This window comes from Salmo trutta, chromosome 12, assembly GCF_901001165.1.
Source record: "Salmo trutta chromosome 12, fSalTru1.1, whole genome shotgun sequence".
Lineage (NCBI taxonomy): Eukaryota > Metazoa > Chordata > Actinopteri > Salmoniformes > Salmonidae > Salmo > Salmo trutta.
The window spans coordinates 24,543,485-24,561,580 of NC_042968.1; the positions used below are offsets into that span (position 1 = coordinate 24,543,485).

At 43.8% G+C, this 18,096-nt stretch overlaps 1 protein-coding gene across 2 annotated transcripts; it reads right to left on the reverse strand.

Annotated features, from left to right (window-relative positions):
- Positions 1-538: 538 nt before the first annotated feature.
- LOC115203231 (nucleobindin-2) lies at positions 539-9,860 on the reverse strand. Of its 2 annotated transcripts, none has more exons than XM_029767709.1 (13): positions 9,544-9,860; positions 5,418-5,558; positions 5,056-5,163; positions 4,806-4,938; positions 4,288-4,391; positions 3,992-4,177; positions 2,725-2,815; positions 2,580-2,638; positions 2,397-2,489; positions 2,173-2,262; positions 1,791-1,961; positions 1,576-1,636; positions 539-1,347 (listed from the first exon to the last, which is right to left on the reverse strand). In XM_029767709.1, exons 2-13 carry the CDS (start codon positions 5,556-5,558, stop codon positions 1,160-1,162), a joined length of 1,425 nt encoding a protein of 474 aa, XP_029623569.1. In that variant the 5' UTR covers positions 9,544-9,860; the 3' UTR covers positions 539-1,159. The 2 variants fall into 2 exon arrangements, with proteins under 2 accessions (XP_029623569.1, XP_029623568.1); XM_029767708.1 differs by having other exon boundaries at positions 539-1,350.
- Between the last annotated feature and the right edge of the window lie 8,236 nt (positions 9,861-18,096).

An 18,096-nucleotide genomic window follows, 5' to 3' on the forward strand; every position in this document is an offset into this window, starting at 1 on the left:
CTGAAAATTAAACTAATCTTTTGTACAAATTAGTCACACCTCTGTATGGTGCAAGATAAAAGAGCATTTGCCCAAGCCAGCAGAATTTGGTAAAAGTAAAACAAAGGCCCAATTTAAGACAGACTCTGGGGGTGATGTGCTGAGTACAAAAGGTAGACCTCATTGCCTGGTAATGGGCCTGTTCAGTATCAATACATGTACTGGCCTTGGCCAAGACACCTACAGGTCATTAGGAACAGAAGCCTCATTCAAGCACAAACTTGAAAACAAGACGTGATTACCCATAATCCCTACAGAAATAACCAGATCATCAACTGACTCTTACATTTGCACATGAATTAAGATAATCCAAAGAGCTGGCTATAGTATAAGTACCACAAAATAAGACTGCAAACACTCAGGTTTCCCATGACTAGTGCCCATAATAGCCAACATTAGCATACATTGCTGTTATCAGACTTGTGGATATGAAATAAAGTGGTGGCCAAGCTAATGCCATGTAATACACAGGAATGAACCCATAAAAAAAGAAAGTATATTATATTCTGTTCCATGAGACAGTTGTCTTTACTGTTCATAATGCTCCCAATGCCATTTTCAGTGCTTTTTGAAATGGAGCCTTTTCAGGAATCCATACATTTCACAACATTATCATTATTCAGGTGGAGTGACCTGACAATTATTAGGCCTAATTGTCATGACATCACACAACACCAATTAAAAACGATGTTCCAAAATATATAGACATTGACACTACCAAAACCATTCCACCAAAGCTCTGCATTTTAAGTAATGATCAATTATGACCAATCCATACATCACATACCGCATATGCACTCTATAACACAAATTCCCTGACTGCAAACATATAAAACATTTCTAGGCCTTGGAGGCTCAAATTGAAATCCACAAGTTGGCAGAGATACTGTAAACACCTCCTGTGTTCTCCAGCTGGTTTTCAGTTAACTCTTTCAGGATAATGGAGTACACATGCCCATATGGAGGGACCTCTGCACACTGGACTGGAGGTATATAAGTACTGTAAAGGTCTGTGGGTGGGGGGCCATGGAGCCAGAGGTGTTGTCTTTAGAGTTTTATCTGGCAGCTGGGGTTGAGTGGGCTGGTTCTGATGGGGGACTTATGGTAAGTCATGTTGGCCCTATGGCACTGCCTGATGGCCTGGGGGCAGATCCTGGAGTCGTGGTTGGGACAAATCCTGGGTGTTGTGGGGTATTTGGTTCTGGAGGTGGTTGTCTTGCTTCATACCTGGGTGGTTTTGGGACATATCTTGGTGGCCCAGGGGCAAAGGATGGTACTCTCCTTGTGGCTCTGGGATAGCATTCCCTTCTACTGAAAAAGAGAGTAGTTCTGAATACAGTACATTTTTGTACATCTTTCTTAAAATTCTGTTTATTTTTACCCCTTTTTCATGATATCCAATTGGTAGTCACAGTCTTGTCCCATCGCTGAATTTTTCACATCTTGAGATCCATTTTCCATAGTCACCTCTACATTCTGAAAAATACATGACACACCAGTAAAGAGAAAATGGAATTGGGGTAAACTATCACTCACCATGAACCTCTGGAGGGGGCTCAACTTTCTGGGTTTTCAACCGTTCCATGTGTTCTACTGCCTGAAACACCACAGACAAACAGAGATAAGCAGATGGATGGTTGTAGGTAAGTATGTCAGCTCATGTCAAAAATAACAATACCACACAAAAGAAGTGCGTTACAGTAATAGAGAACCTATTGGTTGTGTCTGTTCTACCACTGCCCACTCTGTACCTGCTGAAGCTCTACTTTCTGTGAGTTGAGCTGTTCCTGCTGCCTCTCCAACTCATCCCTCTGTTTCTGGAGGTCTGATGCTTTCTGGTTGAGGTCCTCTTCCTGCTGGGCCAGGTGCTCCTCAAACTCCCTCATCTCCTCGTCCGTGTAGGCCTGGTTCTGCTCTAAGGTCTAACAAAGGAGGACGTGTCAGTTCATACCCTTATACCTCTCCTTATTGATTTGAAAAGCAACATAATTACAGTGTGGTTGAATGTAGGAGTGTTTAGAGATATGGTATGGTTTTTGTTACTCTTGCCGTTTCATAATAATGAGTTATAATGTTGAAGTATAAAAAGTAGGCCAGTATGAATGAGAGTTAAAATAGATATAGCTACCACACCTCCCAACTATCTGGTTCCAGGAATTCCTTTTTCTTTGTGGCAATCAGGAACTCTTCTAAGGAGACCAGTCTGTCTTTGTTGGTGTCCACCTGTAAGCAGTGAGAGATCAGTCACCATGTGAACTATTTATTTCATTATATCAACGAAACCAATCTCTAACTTTCAGTGATAGCAATCCATGGGAATATAGTATGCAAGGTTCACGGCCGGGACAACAGTATACCTCGTTCATGACGTGCTCTCTCATACGCAGGCGCTCTTCCTCCATCTCCACCATATCGTCCTCTTCATTGGTAGGATCATAGATCTTCTCCAGCTGAGCCCACAGAATATACCGTTATCTATACATGCACACGTTTCATTATCATTTCAGGTGAGACATTAAAAAAAGAGGACAAATCTTTACCTCCTTCGTAAACAATGCCTCCAATTCCTGCTCATCGAAGAAGCCATCTCCATTGGAATCTGAAAATTCAAAACGCGAGAATGTTGAGGAACTCTGAGATGGATGTCCCTGCCCCAGCCTGTGATGTCTATTGATGAGGACTCACCATGCAGCTTGAAAAAGGTCTTGGGGTCAAAATCTTCAGGGTCAAGACCATCTGCTTCCTCCCACACCTCTTTGAACTGATTCTGGCTGCCCTGCACAGCAAAAAATGTTAGTCCCCTGTTAGAAATAAATCTCTCACTTGAGCTAAATCATTAAGTATGGGGAAGGTCTAGAGCAGAAATGGGCAACTGGCGTTTGTAGGCCCGCAGATCAATTTCCGAAAACAAACAAATATATACAGTATAAGCATACTGAGTGTACAAAACATTAGGAACACCTAGGTCTTCCCTGTGGCTCAGTTGGTAGAGCATGGTGTTTGCACCGCCAGGGTTGTGGGTTCGATTCCCACGGGGGGGGGCCAGTACGGAGAAAAAAAAAAAAAAGATTTAAAAAAATGCATGAAATGCATTCACTACTGTAAGTCGCTCTGGGTAAGAGCGTCTGCTAAATGACTAAAATGTAAAATGTCTAATATGGAGTTCCACCCCCTTTTGCCCTTAGAACAGCCTCAATTTGTCAGGGCATGGACTACAAGGTGACGAAAGCGTTCCACAGGGATGCTGGCCCATGTTGACTCCAATGCTTCCCACAGTTGTGTCAAGTTGGCTGGATGTCCTTTGGTGGTGGACCATTTTTGATACACACAGGAAACTGTTGAGCGTGAAAAACCCAGCAGCGTTGCAGTTCTTGACACACTCAAACCGGTGTGCCTGGCATCTACTACCATACCTCGTTCAAAAGGCACTGAAATCTTTTTTCATGCCCATTCACCTTCTGAATGCACACATACACAATCCATGTCTCAATTGTCTCAAGGCTTAAAAATCATTCTTTAACCCGTCTCCTCCCCTTCATCTACACTGAAGTGGATTTAACAAGTGACATCAATAAGGGATCATAGCTTTCACCTGGTCAGTGTATGTCATGGAAAGAGCAGGTGTCATTAATGTTTTCTACAGTCAGTTGTTTAGGAACTCATCTGGGGTCTCAACTTACTGCTGGGAGTTAGCAATGTAGAATACACAAGATCCCATTTTGAAATGTGGTTGTGAATCAGCAGTTTTTCTCTTATGTCAGCTAAACATTTTTATATACAGACCCTCAAGCCACTGTGGCCCCTCATGAGTTCAGATTTTTTGTGGCCCCCACCACCCCCCATCAAAGTTGCCCATCCATGGTCTAGAGACTGGCTAGACCATATGTGAGCACAAACAAATTGAGCTCTGAAACACAAAGTTAACATAGCATCCAAGTGCAGTTGGACTTACTGGATGGTTGACTTTGGGATGGTCTGCATGTTTCTTCTTCATCTCCTCGTAATGTTCTTCCTCCTTCATCCTCCCTTCATCGTCTAGAGTCTTGAGGTGTTCCCTTCGCTCATGGTCTTTCGTCATCTCGTACTTCTTGAACTCCTCATGGCGCTCCTTGTCATAGTTCTCCAGATCGTTTGTGGCCTTGTGGTCAAATGACGGATGAGAGTTAAAATGTCTTGAAGGAGAAGAGGACTACAGGTACCTTATTAAGCTACTGTATGTATGTCCCATGTATTCTACATTATACTTACTGATTTGATGAGTCTGTCCAGATCCTCAACTTCAAAGGTGTGAGGATTCATGTGGTTCAGGTACTCAAACTGTTTCAGCAGAGCTTGGTGGTCTACTGCCATATCTGTGAGTGAGGTTTAACAGTCATAACACAATATGACATTTGATGACCTGACATTGGCACTATAATAGTTATCCAGTGCGGCAGGGTGTGTTGGTCAAAGCTCACCCTGTGTGCATCTATACTAGCCTGTAATCCTGCCAATTAGTGGTTTAAGTGAGACGTTACTGTTGTCTGTAATACTCTGCTATTACTATTGTGATTCGAAACAGAGATTTTCAGAAGCATGTTTCACAAGTAAGTAGGTGACTCAACACTGACGCTACAGTAACCACATCCTCTTGAGACCTTTGCCTCAAAAATGTACTTCTTGGTCATTTGTCCACACGCCCTAGTGTTTCTAGATGTTAACAGTATAGCACATGTTAACAGTATAGCACTTAAGGCATATTAATGGTCTTTCACTGGGCAGCATACCGTTCCCTCCTTCGATGTCTTGCTTGGCTTTGATCAGTGTCCGTAGCCGGCTAACCTCCTGCCTTTTTAGCTCATCCAGTTGTGTCCTTACATGGTGGCTGACAAAGTCCAGCTCTTTGGCCAGCTTCCCCATCTGTAGGGAACGTGATGTAATGATTATCATACTGCTGCTGTTTTGCATTTTTCATGACTAATGACTCAAGGAGAGAGTAAGAACAACAAGAATGATCAGGACACACTGTTAGAATACCTTGATGTCCTCCATATCTGTGTTATGGAGCTTCTCTCTGAAATGCTGGTCTTTTTCCAGAAAATCAATGACTTCCCTGAGATAACGGTCATAGTGGAGTCCAGTGTCCTGTTACATGAAACAAAGTAGTAAGTTGTAGTGCATAACATGCATACTAGCTCATGCATCATTCAGTAGACCTTCAGTTCAGTCTGTATACGTTACAATTCAATAAATTATGTTAGAGAACATAGCTGGTATAACTGGTCTGAGCTTGTACTGGTAGCACAAATGACTGCTTTTTTCATGGCTGTTAGGGCTGCTCTGCCTGTCATGTTTCTCTACTGTGCTTGCTTGGTATGTGATCCTTCACCAACTCTTACCACACTTGGTGGTGGCTCTGAGGCTTTGTCCTCCGGCTGGTTCACCTTGGTCTTGTCCAGACTGATGGGCACTGCCTCCAGATAGAGCAGATGTACCAGAAGCACAAGGCAGCTGGTGTGGAATACCTGGCTCCAAGACATCTGGAGACACAAGACGCACTTAGACACAACAACACATGACAAGCAACACTTCAATCAGAGATGATAGAAAACATCAGTCTCTGCCCCAAATAAAGTGGCTGTGCCCCAACCATAGAGAAAGACAGAGGACTCTTCATTGTATCTGTCCCATTGTGTCCTCTGAACACATGGGCTTGTCCATTTTGAAGTAGTCCATTTTCTTCTACTACTACTTCTATGAGTTGGTAAACAAACTGAAAGGGTGCATACTGCCACCTGGAGTATGTTCTTGGGAAAAAAGACAGTTCCGGTCTGCTTACTAGTTTATTTAGCAGACAAGATTTGCTTAGAATTCCATGGCATTATTTTATAGTATGAAGAATACATTTGAACAAAGCTGAATGCGCACATGCGGCTATTCTGTGTTAAGCGGTTAACAAAGAAATAGCTACTCCTGTATGCTTAATTTAGAGTTATTAATGTAACTTTAGTTGTTCTACAAACGTTGGGCTATATGTTTTTATTTTTAATACATGATGCGACTGATGATGATTTGAAAGAAGTCGCTTGAAAGGCATGAGCTCCGCTTTGTTTTTTTGCCCAGGCTTTACACACTACATCAGTCACTCATTCACAATTTGACAAGTACTTGATAATGCCTAGAATGTTATGGTGGCATCCCCTTTGCGGCCAGTGGCCGTTGTGCCCTACTACGTTGTGTGCTCCGAATCACCCCTCACTCACATGGCTCTCCATCATGTGATCAGGTCTTTCTCACAGGCTACAAGTGAAGACAGACACATCGGGGATGCAATGGTACGCGTCCTTATCCAATTCCGAGGTGCATATTGAAGATATTGGAAGAACTGTCCACATTTACTTTTCGTCAGCCAACAAGATGAGTAGGCTTAAAGAACAGCAAAAGTACTATCCCCCATAGTACAAAAGTCGACCTATTCTACTCTGTGCAAGAAATAAAAATTCCAAACATAGTCCGGGACAGTTGTGGGATGCGATAGATCCCAAATTAATACAACCAAAAACATTTTTTTTACACATTGTGGCTGACGCAACAGATCAGAACGTTTAGCTTAAAAATGGTGATAAACTATGAGGCTATTTGTTCCCGCAGCAATGTGCACATGGGTAGTAGGCTATAAACGCAAATGTTCCATTTACAGAAAACACCATTATCAAAAGTGACCGCAAATGCAATTATGCATGTAGTGCTTTTATTATAAAGGTGCATTTTTATGGTGAAAATTATCCTCCCCAAACTTGAAACTCACGTGCTGCTTATGTATGCCAGTTAAGCTCTACACCCCTTGTAAAGCAGATTGTGTTTAATTTTAAGATTTTTTTTGGACACATTAGTTGTGATACAAACCTTATAGGCCTATGGGCTAGGCTACATGAGGTGTGCAACTACGATTCGAAAAAGTCGCAAAAAAAGGCATTGTTTCCTATGCTGGGCATCATTCACAAGTGATAACATATAATTCACAAGTGATAGGCTAATATTGCCACCCAGCAGACTATCCTTGATTTAATATTGTCTTTACATATACTAAATAATATGTGTGTGAAATTTGTTTTGATTTAGAATGGACCATTATCATGCACCTGTATCAAAACAAAGCCAAGACAACGCAGGAGTGGCTTGGAGACAAGTCCCTGAATGTCCTTGAGTGGCCCAGCCAGAGCCCAGAACTGAACCTGATCAAACATCTCTGGAGAGACCTGAAAATAGCTGTGCAGCGACGCTCCCCATCCAACCTGACAGAGCTTGAGAGGATCTGCAGAGAAGAATTGGAGGAACTCCCCAAATATAGGTGTGCCAAGCTTGTAGCGTCATACCCAAGAAGACTTGAGGCTGTAATCGCTTCCAAAGGTGCTTCAACAAAGTACTGAGTAAAGGGTCTGATTACTTCTGTAAATGTGATATTTCAGTTTTTTATTTTCAATAATTTGCAATAACCTGTTTTTGCATCGTCATTATGGGGTGTCGATTGAGGGGGGGGGGCTATTTAATCAATTTTAGAATAAGGCTGTAACGTAACAAAGTGTGGAAAAAGTGAAGGGTTCTGAATACTTTCCGAATGCACTGTATTTATACTGTAGCTAAGAAAGTAATACTAAGTGTATGTTGTTTAGTAAGCTGTTAGTAGCCCATGTGCCTCGCACTAATAATTTGGTCCCTTTCCCCCTCATAACTTAGCCTACTGTTCTGACTTGGTGGTGCACATGTAGCGTATTGCCTGTTTTAGAGAAATGCAATCATAAAATATTTTACTGCTTATATGCCCATTTTATTTATCCTACAGTTCTGACTTGGTGTACAGGGAGAATACGGTAAGAACGGCCCATGTACAGTGACCGAATTCAGAACATTTACTACGTCCGTCCTAGCTCGCTAATTAATGTCTTAATCGAAATTACGGATTGCCTCTTATCCGCTCTTCGTTCCCTTATGCCATAGTTTGTACATCTCAATTGTCAGTAGAAACCACATTTGTGTAAGCAAGTCAGCTATACCAGCTATGTTTTTTTAAAGGCAGTAAATGAGGCTGAATGAACTGTTTCGCTGCCAGACAAGGCTCCGCTGATAGCCAGGTGTAGCGGTGGTAAGGATTCACTCCATGGTGCTGAAAAGAAAGCTCTGCTGTTGGGACAGCTTTATGTAGGCCCTAACAGTTAATGGGTACTGTTTGTCACCGTTATAGTGCAATTACTGTATTGTTTAGTGTTGTTGTAGTGGCTTTGCTGGCATACATCCCAAAAATGTTGGGGGAGTTTGCCCCACCAAGATTTAGATGCTAAAATCGCCACTGCTATTTCACCACCCCATTAACTCTTTTGCAGTAAAATCTCTGCAGCTGCCACCTACACTCATTAGAAACTCACTACCCCATTCCAGTACTTTAGACCCTATCTATTCCTGCACCATGCCAAGGACCTGGGAGGACAGGACACGGCCCCCTCAACACACCCTGTAACTCTTCTGAAGTCAAATCTCCTAAACCCAAATACTTCTCTGCAGCTGCCACAACAACATTTTCTGTGCTATGAACGCTAAGAAGCCAACCTTACTAAAGCATAACTCACTCCTTGCCCTATCCCTCTGTGGCACAAATCTACTACTCACTGGGACCCTCTCAGGATCCCTCAACCATCCAGCACTACACTGACCACTTCAACCTGCCTATTTCGCACCGGACACTTCCGGTCCCCGGCTACATGAGCACCCCTACAGTTGACAACTTTATCCACCGAAACTACACAGTCCTCTCTCCCATGCCCTCCTGCACACTTCCCACATCTTGGAATCTCCCTCCTACACACTGCTGCAACATGACCATAAACGTTGAACCTAAAACAGTTCAGTGGATTCTGCACAAAAGTTCTAACAGGATAAGGGATATATCGTAACATGACTTTGTCTTGTATAGGCTCTGACTCAAAATGACTTCTGTTTCCCCACAGGGTCGTCTGCTCTAGTTATCTCCATGGCCCCAACCTCATATGTTTCCTGTCCATTGCCGACGTGTCTCTCTGCCATCGATAGCTAACTAGCTACCTGCTAGCAGCTAACTAGCTACGCTATTAATAATATGTTAGCTAGGACGTGATACTTGTCATCTAACTAACTAGCGTGCTACAATTGAAATCATCAGCGGTTCAATAGCTAGTCGTCTAGCTAACGTTACACTTTACAGGCAGACTCACTGCGGCCAATACAATAGCATAGCTAGTAGTGATGATGCTGGCTGGCTAGCTAACAGTTAGCTGGTAGATGGCAAGCTAATCTAATGACAGCTAGCTTGAAGCTAATTATGAGGTTTTCATTTCCACCCCAAGCAAGCTACTTAGCTAAATAACAGTGATGCGGGGTCTTGTGTTGACCACATCGAGAAGTTGCGGTATCTGTCTTATTGGAGTCTGGTTACCTGTCTCATTAACAAAATAACAATAGCTTCAAAAGAATTCATGTCACAGCGGGACTTACTTTTGGATCGGAATCCCCGTCAAATGGTCGTTACTACACTCACAAAGTCGTAAACCCCGCCTATTTCTAAAATGTCTCTTCTTAAAATGAGATTTTAAACCTAACTTTAACCACAGGGCTAACCGTACGCCTAACCTTACATTAACACCAATTATGTTTTCATAACTTTTTACGATATAGCCAATTTTGACTTTGTGGCTGTGTTATCTAGTGGAAACCCCATCAAGCTAATTTCGCTAGCTAACTAGTCTCCTCCCGAGCTGATCATTTGTCCTCTCGTTTCTTCCTTGATGCCAGCAGGCGTTTGTTTACAGTGTCAGATAGCAAGTGAATGAAATCCTACATTGACAACATGGCATGCATGCTAAATTAGGTAGTTGCCATTGGATAAAATTTTCACTTCCTACTTTCTGAAGACGCGCATAGTTATTCTATTAGGCCGCACACACTGTCAGTCAAAATATTGGGGACATACTATGCTATCAAGATAGGTTGCACTGAATCGTACGTGGCGTTTATAATTTGGAGGCGGGGGTTCGCTGATCCTGGATCAGTGTAGCTTTCTTGCCATGATATCAAATACAGTACAGGAGGTTGGTGGCACCTTTATGGGGAGGACGGCCCATGGTAATGGCTTGAGCAGAATAATTGGAAAGGTATCAACAACATCAAACACATGGTTTCCACAAAGTCAAACACATGGTTTCCATGTGTTTGACTTTGCTCCGTTCCAGCCATTATTATGAGCCGTCCTCCCCTCAGCGGTGGATATGGTATGTGAAGATATTTAGGTAGGGAGATCTGATCCCAGGTCATTTCCTAGCTTCATTTTTGACTTTGTCATTCTTACATAGCTAGTTAATTTAAACAGACTTTATTTTCAATAGGGTGAAGGATAAAGCATACTTTTTTGTGTTGGTTTAATGTGATTGCTTGGACTATTGAGAAAATTGATGAGCAGCTTTCTGCAGGGTTATTGTATGAGTGAACATTATTGAGCTAGAAATACTGGCTATGCCAGAAAGACGTATGTGGTTTTCTAAATATACTGAACAAAAATATGAACGCAACATGCAACAATTTCAAGGACTTTACTGAGTTCATATAAGGAAATTAGTCAATTGAAATAAATAAATTAGGCCCTAATCTATGGATTTCACATGACTGGGCAGGGGTGCAGCCATGTGTGGGCATGGGAGGGAATAGGCCCAGCCACTTGGGAGCCAGGCCCACCTACGGGGGATCCAGGCCCAGACAATCAGAATGAGTTTTTCCCCACAAAAGGGCTTTATTACAGACAGAAATACTCCTCAGTTTCATCAGCTGTCCAGTTGGCTGGTCTCAGACGATCCCGCAGGTGAAGAAGCCAGATATGGAGGTCTTGGGCTGGTGTGGTTACACGTGGTCTGCGGTTGTGAGGCTGGTTGGACGTACTGCCAAATTCTCTCAAACAACATTGGAGGCGGCTTATGGTAAAGAAATTAACATTCAATTCACTGGCAACTGCTCTGGTGGACATTCCTGCAGTCAGCATGCCAATTGCACGCAGTGGTGTAAAGTACTTAAGTAAAAAATAATTTAAAGTACTGCTTAAGAAGTTTTTTTGGGTAGCTGTACTTTACTTTATTATTTATATTTTTGCCAACTTTTACTTTTACTTCACTACATTCCTAAAGAAAATAATGTAGTTTTTACTCCATACATTTTCCCTGACACCCAAAAGTACTCATTACATTTTGACAGGAAAATGGTCCAATTCACACACTTATCAAGAGAATATTCCCGGTCATCCCTACTGCCTCTGATCTGGCTGACTCACAAAACACAAATGTTTGTTTGTAAATTATGTCTGAGTATTGGAGTGTGCCCCTGGCTATCCGTCCAAAAAAAACAATTGTGCCGTCTGGTTTGCTTAATATAAGGAATTTGAAATGGTTTATACTTTTACTTTTTTAGAACATTTTAGCAATTCCATTTACTTTTGATACTTAAGTATATTTAAAACCAAATACTTTTAGACTTTTACTCAAGTAGTATTTTACTGGGTGACTTTCACCTTTACTTGAGTCGATTTCTATTAAGGTATCTTTACTTTTACTCAAGTAGGACAATTGAGTACTTTTTCCACCACTGATTGCACGTTCCTTCAAAACTTGAGACATCTGTGGCATTGTGTTGTGTGACAAAACTGCACTTTTTAGAATTGCCTTTTATTGTCCCAAGCACAAGGTGCACCTGTGTAATAATAGTGCTGTTTAATCAGCTTATTGACATGGCACACCTGTCAGGTAGATATATATCTTGGAGGAAGAAGAAATACTCACTAACAGGGATATAAAAAATATTTTAAAAATACATTTTTGAGAAATACATTTTTGGTGCCTTTGGAAAATGTCTGGGATCTTTTGTTTCAGCTAATAAAGCATGGGACCAACAATCTACATGTTGCGTTTATATATTTTTTGCATTGTACATGACTCTGGGCTATTTTGTTAATAAACTATCATCATTATGACCATATCATTTTTTATTTTACCTTTATTTAAACAAGGAGTCACAATGAGATTAAACATTTATTTTACAAGAGAGCCCTATATACATTACAATATAAACAGAATAATAATGAGCTTGGTTTTACTTGTATTTAACACTAATTTGAGATCTGTAAGTGATTTCTGAATTGAATCAAAGTCATGCTGAAGTTCACGAATGGCAAAGGAATAGAGATGGCAAAGGAATACAAAACTGTGTCATCTGCATAGAGATGAATGTTACAAGTATTAACAGTGTTTCCTATGTCATTAATATACAAGGTGAACAACAATGGACCCAAAATCAAACCCTGAGGAACACCTTTTTAAATCTCAAGAAATTCAGATTTAACCCCATCTGTTAAGAAAGCCTGAGTTCTGTCGCTAAGATAATTCTGAAACCATAAACAGGCTGTATATCCCAGGCCTATTTTTGATAACTTCTTCAGCAAAATAGAATGATCAACAGTGTCGATAAACAAGGCAGCACAGCTCTTTTTAGCATCCAAGGCATTGACAAGATCATTAACAGGGACACAGAAATAAGATTATTTGTGTAAATAGCAACAGCACCACCGTTGCCCTTCCTATCAGTCATAAACACATTGTAACCATCCATATCAACCTCAGAGTCCAGGGTTTTATCAGTTAACCAGGTTTCAGATAAAATAAAAAATATCAGGGTCTGCCTGAGAGGCCCAGATCTTGACATGATCCATTTTAGGTAATAAACTACGAATGTTAAGATGTAAAAATGTTAAACCTTTTCTGCATTTAAAATCACATGGAGTTTCAATACAAGTCAGATTATTTTGAGATTTCAGAACAACAGGAGACTTAAAGATTGGATTATACCTATTAGGAAAAGAAAACAAAGTAGAAATAGCAATTCCATTTCTCTGCTTAGCACCGTTAGGCATGTCACCACTTTCAGATACAACATGAGGAACTCTCACAGTGACCAAAGAGGAGATGGTGAAATCTGACTTACATGTAATGCTAATATTGTCCTCACCTCAAATTAGTTGACCAAGAACCTTCCCAATGTTTGATGACAACAGCCGGGAGCCATTTTCACCTAGGTGAATTCCATCTTCCACAAAGTAGCCAGGCTTTTTCCAGAAGGAGTCAAAATTGTCGACGAAGGGAGGGATTTGGAGCAATAATAACGTTTTTTGCTTGAGTGATCAATGGATTGATCTATCTATATTTAGAGAAATAAGCTTCTGTTGATGACAACAGCCGGGAGCCATTTTCACCTAGGTGAATAAACTGTCATGGATCAAAGTCCATCTCGTTCATCAATGGCCCCTCCTATAGAAGAAATGTCTTGAGTGGTTCAGGAGGTCAGCAAACTCACTGGGATCTCCATGAGCCAGATCATGGCATCCAGAACTTCCTTGGGAACGCCGCTGACTTCTGTTTCCCAACTCCTTCCCTCCGTGACATCCTTGCATTCACCAATGCCACCTCTTGCAAGAGCCGCTTGGGGCTCCAAGGAACATGATTCTAACGAGAGAAGCATTACTAGCCATTTGTCCTCACAGTATGTGGATAAGTCATGGCCTTTTGCAATCTACCCATGCTGTGAGGAACTGATCCGACAAGAAGGAATGCCTCCGCTGGAGAAGTCCCACCGTGCCAAGGAAGAGATCGAAGAGTCGGCCAATGTCTTCCCTGTTGCTGAGGTCAGGGTGCTCTGAACAGACCTTGACCAGTATCCATGAGGAAGATGAGACTAAGGTGGTTCACCTGATCAGCCAGGCCGTGCATGAGGAGTGAAAGATTAGTGGAATCTGTGTGGGTAGCTGGACAGGTAGGATGACTGACAGTGAGGGTGAACAGGTGGTCACGGGTCAGGTGACAGAGAAATGGATGAGACTGAGGCAGGAATTCCTTTAACCATAAAGTGGTATATTTACTGAGTAGTCTGTGCTGCATAACAAAGGAAACAGAATAACGTGTATCCAATCAAATCCATCATCACAAAGATCTAATCATAACAATCATTCATTGTTAACATCATTTAGGGAATTCAACAATCCAGTTAATTAATAAGTCAATAGGAATCGTCGGTGAGTAATTTAGACTCGTAACTATTTATCATAAATCATGAAAGAATAATACAAACAGTGATTGGTTATTCAATCTATAAACACCATTAGTTGGATATCAGAGCCGATCAGTTCAACAAACAATTACTTTCTTATTTCACCCTTTCAAGTGTCTTCATGTGTACACGGAATTTCATTACATATTAACCATACCAATTACATAATTGGCCTATCATTGACCATTCACATTACACAAAATGTTTGAAGCGTGCGCTCCAAGCCGCGCTCCGCGATAATAACTCCAACAACAACTGATGGCCCACACTCCCGATCGCAACAGATAGTTCAGATGAAAGGTGAACAGAGTCGGTGTACTTACGTGGATTCATGGACGCACAGAACTTCTGGATTTGACAGAGTGAAGGAAGAGAAAGCAGCGCGATCAGGCGATAGTGATTTCCTCCTTTTATGGAGTGGAGATCTGTCGGACATTTCCACCTGACCTAATTAAAGCGCCCCTGGCCCAGCTGAGTAAGTGGCAATGAATTAAAGGATTATTCCACCAACTCCATGGGCTTTTTCTACAGCCACCCCGGAAATTGGTTAATTTCCACACTCCTCAAAAAAGGCTCATTGCTCCCCGTCCTCTGTCATCTCAGGGAGAGGAATTAGTCGGGCAACTGGCCGGATATATGTCCGGTTCTTTACCTGGATCTCCACCGATCTAACACGACCATCGGTCCCAGGCATGATCTTAGTGATACGGCCCACAGGCCAGGAGGCTCGAGGCAGCTGAGGGTCCACCATCATTACGACTTGGCCAGTTTCCAGGCTGGCCATTTCTCTCCGCCATTTCCCTCTGTGGTGTAGACTTGGTAGGTAATCCCGAATGAATCGGGCCCAGAAATGGTCAGCCAAGATCTGGCTGTGTCGCCACCGGCGCCTGCCAACGAGGTTGGTATCAGCATACATGGCTTGAGGAAGTGATGCATCTCGGCGTCCCATCAAGAGCATATTCGGTGTAACCGGATCGGGGTCAGCGACGTCTGCAGAGAGATATCCCAAGGGTTTGGAGTTCAGTATCCCTTCCACCTCTATCAGGACAGTCCGCAAGACAGTTTCCGTGACAGTTTGGTCCCCCAGTACGACTCGTAAGGCCGTCTTTACAGATTTGATCTCTCGCTCCCATGTTCCTCCAAAATGAGGAGCTCCTGGAGGGTTAAATTTGAATGAGATTTGTTGCTCCATCAGCTGATCCTGGAGGCTGGGTTCCATGGCTTGGAAGGCTTCCTCCAACCTGGCTTCTCCTGCCTTGAAGTTTGTACCTCTGTCAGCCAGGATCTCGTAGGGTTTCCCCCGTCGGGAGATAAACCGCCGTAGGGCCATAAGGAACGCTTCAGTATCCAAACTCTCCAGTAGGTCCAGGTGGACACATCTAGTGGTCAAACACTTGAATAGAATGCCCCAGCGCTTTTCCACTCGACGACCTAACTTGATCGTCAAGGGGCCAAAGCAATCCACTCCTGTTGACCAGAAGGGTGGTTTGAGGAGGCGCAAGCGAGCAGGAGGTAAATCGGCCATTTTGGGCACCGTGGCTCTGGCCCGCCATCTCTGACATTCCACACAGGCGTATTGGTGCTTACGAATGGCTCCTCGTCCTCCAAGTATCCAGTACTTCCGCCTCATCTCCCCATAGACTCTCTCTGGTCCTGGGTGGAGAAGCCTCTCATCATAACTCTTGATGAGGAGCCTGGTACTAGGGTGTCTGGAGTCAAGGATAATTGGGTGGATAGCGTCGGGATCCAAAACTTCTGCTTGGCGCAGCCTCCCTCCGACTCTGATCACTCCAAGGATTCGATCATATTCTGGGGCCAGAGAGAGAAGACGGCTGTCCTTAGCCACCTCCCTACCGGCTTTCAGAGCTTTTAGCTCCTCAGGGAAGCTAACTGCTTGTGCATGCTGGAGGAGTAGTGTCTCTGCCGCGAGGGAGGTGGGTATGGAAGCCACCCCATCTGAGGTCTGGTTTGTGGTGGTGATCAGATCCGGCAGGGTTTGGGATTGTGTCATGTCATGGAGAGCTGTTGTTGGTTCCATAGAGATGCTGTAGCATTGGGTGGACTTCCTTAACTCATGAGCTTCAGTTGGTTGCGGAGGGGCTGCACGCCTGGGGGCTGTCGGCCACTCGTTCTCTGGTTGGGACAAGAATGGTGGCCCCAAACTCCAGCGATGGGGTTGAGTCAGGTCCTTAAGTGTTTTACCACGAGTAACGTCATCAGCAGGATTGTTTACGCTGTCAACATACCTCCAGTCTTGGACTTCTGTTAGGTCTTGGATTTCCGCAATGCGAGTTCCGACGAACACCTTATACCTGCAGGACTCCGACTTGAGCCAGGTCAATACAGTAGTTGAATCACTCCAGTAAATGACCCTTTGGATTGGCAAGGTGAGCTCGGCTCGCAAGGTTGATGCCAACTGGGCTCCGGAAAGGGCAGCACTGAGTTCCAGCCTAGGCATTGACAACTGCTTCTTGGGTGCGACCCTGGACCTGGCCATGACGAAGGATACATGGATGTGGCCTGCCTTATCCTCCACTCTTAGATAGGAAACCGCCCCATAAGCTCGCTCTGAAGCGTCACAGAACACATGCAGTTCCAGGCATGATCCCAGTTGGTCAGCACAGGGTGGTACATAACATCTTGGCATTTGGACTTCAGAGAGCTCCGATAACTCTGTTTCCCAACAGATCCATCGTTCCACTAGGTCAGCCGAGTGGATCGGTTCATCCCAGTCCCTCTTGGTCTGCCACAGGTCCTGGACTAAGACTTTGGCCCGGGTTGTGTATGGCAGAATATACCCAAGGGGATCGTATTGACTGGCCAGGGTCCGATAGATGGTGCGCAGAGTGGGGGTTTCGGTACTCAGGGCGGAGCGGTGCTTGTACCCCAGGGTATCCGGTATGCAGCTCCATCTCAATCCTAGAGTGGGCTCTTGTGGGTGAGCGCCAGACTGCGATAGCCATAGTTCACTGTTACTAGACCTGGCTTGTGGCGGGAGGTGCTGGATAACCTCCGCTCTGTTACTCGCCCACTGTCGGACCTCAAATCCCCCTTTGGACAGGAGATTCCGTACTTTGTCAAGGAGTGCTTTCGCTTCAGCCGTGGATGGGACGCTCTGTAAGCAGTTATCCACATAGAAGGCATTTTCCACTGAATCCCATACTTCTGGGTCACTGTCTGGGTGCTCCCGTGCGTGTCTCTGCAGAGCGTATATGGCACAGCAAGGACTGCAGGTGGTGCCAAATGGGAGTACTTGCCATTCATAGATTGTGGGCTCTGCGTCTCGTTCCATATCTCGCCATATGAACCGGAGCAGTGTAGTGTCGGAAGGCAGCAGACGAATCTGATGAAACATGGCTTTGATGTCTCCACTGATGGCTGTAGAGTGCTGCCGGAACCGGAGAAGGACACCGAGCAAGGAAGGACCTAAAATTGGTCCGGGGAGTAGACAGTCATTCAGGCTTTGACCAGCAGCTTGGAATGAACAGTTGAAGACAAGTCTGTACTTCCCACCGTGTTGCTGGATAACATGATGAGGGAGATACCAGGATTCGCCGAGTGCGTTTCCCTCTTCTTGAGTTGTCACTTTGGTGACATAGCCTGCCTTTACAAGGTTATGAATCTCTCGGTTATGAACTTCAGCAAGCTCAGGATTCTTCACCAGGCGTCGCTCCGTTCCACGCAATAGTGGGAGTACAGCCCGCGTCGTGGTTGCCAGAGGAGGATGGTTGGACACCCGTAGCAGTGGGGTTGCGTACCTCCGAACGCCATCCATTTCAGTGGTGGTGGTGCGCTTCTCCAGGAGGTCTAATGCATAGGAGTCTTGTTTAGAGCGAGTGACATCCTGTAGCTTCCGGTTGGAGAAGGTGTCCATCTTCCATAGCATCTCAACATTCCGAAGGAGGTCAGTAG